Source organism: Merops nubicus, unplaced genomic scaffold (assembly GCF_000691845.1).
Source record: "Merops nubicus isolate BGI_N331 unplaced genomic scaffold, ASM69184v1 scaffold29191, whole genome shotgun sequence".
In the NCBI taxonomy this organism is placed as follows: domain Eukaryota; kingdom Metazoa; phylum Chordata; class Aves; order Coraciiformes; family Meropidae; genus Merops; species Merops nubicus.
The window spans coordinates 1-2078 of record NW_008586685.1 but is presented as its reverse complement, the minus strand read 5'-3'; the positions used below and the strand labels follow the sequence as shown (position 1 = coordinate 2078).

Genomic DNA, 2078 nt, shown 5'->3' with positions numbered 1-2078 from the left:
CGGGGCAGGGGGGACCTGGAAGTGCTGGGGGATGATTTGACTTGATGAACTTAAAGGTCTCTTCCAACCTAAACAATTCTTTGGTTCCACAAATCTCTCTCCCCTCCTCTTCACAGAGGAGGCAGCTGAACCACACAGCTTTCCCCAAAAGTTCACTGAGCTCTGTCCTGGCCTCGAGTCTCCTCTGGTGGGGACAGGGCACAGTCCCCTGCTCCCTGCAGTGACAGGTAGATCCCTCTCCTGGGGAGCTGTGGGGGTGCAGCTGCTGCAGGACCCCAGCCTGGGGCCAGGCCCTTGGGAGCACAGGGGTTTGGTGTGTCCCTGGGGCTCAGTGTGTCCCTGGGGTTTGGTGTTTGACGGGTCCCCGGGGCAGCCAGGAGCTGCTGAGAACAGCAGCTTTCTCTAACAAACTAAAACGAATTTGGTGTCAAACCCCAAATGTCATTGGAACTGTGTGTTAGAGGTAAATCAGCCTCTGCTTCCCTGGGTGGGGGCAGGAGAGGGAGAATTAAACTGCTCGGCTGCTCCAGGCTTCAGAACTTGCACCTAATGTGGTTTTAAGTGTGCAGCTGAATGATCGTGGCCTCTCTGAGCCAGAAGATAATGTAATTTAGAGTAAAGTGGATTTTCAGAGAATCATTATGGTTGGAAAAGACCTCTAGGATCATCAGGTCCAACCATCAGCCCAAAACTCCCATGGCCACTAAACCATGTCGCCAGGTGCCACCTCCACACGTGTGTTGACCCCCCCCAGGTCTGGGGACTCCCCCCCCTCCCTGGGCAGCCTGGGCCAAGGCCTCACCACTCTGCCAGGAGAGAAATTCTTCCTGAGATCCAACTGAAACCTCCCCTGGGGCAACTTCAGCCCATTGCCTCTCGTCCTATTGCTGGTTCCTTGGGAGCAGAGCCCAACCCCCACCTCACTCCAGGCTCCTGTCAGGAGCTGTAGAGTTGCAGTTTCACTAGTTCAGGTCTTACTGATAACAGGAGTTTCCCTGTGACACTTCCCTGGCCCCAGGAGGAGCAGGTTCTGCCCGTGGCTGGCACAGGGGAGGCTGTTGTGGTGCTGGTGCTGCCCTGGGCTGTCCCCTCGGGGGCTCTGCAGCAGCTCCTGCCCCCTCGGACCGAGTTCCCCTGGTGAGACAGCTCGTGGGAGGAGGGGGATGGTGCTGGGGGAGGCTTGTCCCCGGGGCTGGAGCCTCCTGGGCCCCGTGGGTGTTGGCAGCGGCGCCCTGCGGCCCCTCCTGCCTGCGGGGCCTGGCTGAGCTCTGCTGCTCCCCCCAGATGAGATCCAGGCCATCGCCAGCGTGATGGAGAAGCAGGCCAGGATGGTGGTGAGGCCGAAGGCAGTGTCTCAGGAGGAGAGGCAGAGGAAGGCTGCTCTCCTGGCCCAGTACGCCGACGTGACCGACGAGGAGGAATATCCTTCCCTGCCCAGCCAGCCCGGGGCTGTGGAGGACAATGTTTGTTAACTGTCTCCTAAAGCCTTTTCCACCTTTGGGGGTGTGCTGGGGAGAACTGGGGAAAATTTTCAATCTTCCTTCTCCACAGCAGAGTAACTTCCATGGAGAAAAGCTCCTGGTTTGTCGAGTGCCACGAGCAGATGCTCCTTCACCTTCTGTAACTGCTCAGGAGTTAATTACTGACTTCATCTCTCACTTTTGGGTGAGAAACCCATGGAAGAGATCTCTTTAGAGACAGTGTGTGTAGGGCGAGTGAGTTGGTTCCCTTTTCATGGTGCTGAAGCACAAGTTCTCCCTTGGGAGTGCAGCTGAGCAGGAGGGAATCAGACCCAGGGCTCGAGCAGCAGGGGGCTGAGCGTGGGGTTCACACTCACCTGCTCCCCAGCTCTCTGCATTCGTTCTTAGCTTCTTGTTGCTTGATAAAATGGTTCTTCCAGATGTTTTGGGTGAAGTGTGACCGTAGAGAGGCACAGGTTTGTTACTGGCATCCTTATTTCCTTAATTCTCTCACTGGTGAGGATGAACAAGACGGATCGACCTCGGCAGTAAACATTGGATCAGAAAAATGTATCCTTTGAATTCGGGGTGACTCGGGGTGTTTGGAGGGAAGGCAGC

The 2078-nt window shown here is 56.4% G+C and overlaps 1 protein-coding gene across 1 annotated transcript in view; it reads left to right on the top strand.

Annotated features, from left to right (window-relative positions):
* Nucleotides 1-2030, top strand: part of CCDC43 (coiled-coil domain containing 43) — a gene marked incomplete at both ends in the record, with an annotated part of 3087 nt that extends 1057 nt beyond the window's left edge. The window contains 2 exons of the mRNA XM_008948735.1: nucleotides 1285-1420; nucleotides 1975-2030. Coding sequence (XP_008946983.1) covers nucleotides 1285-1420; nucleotides 1975-2030 — 192 coding nt within the window. The remainder of the gene's footprint in view (nucleotides 1-1284; nucleotides 1421-1974) is intronic.
* Nucleotides 2031-2078: the final 48 nt, after the last annotated feature.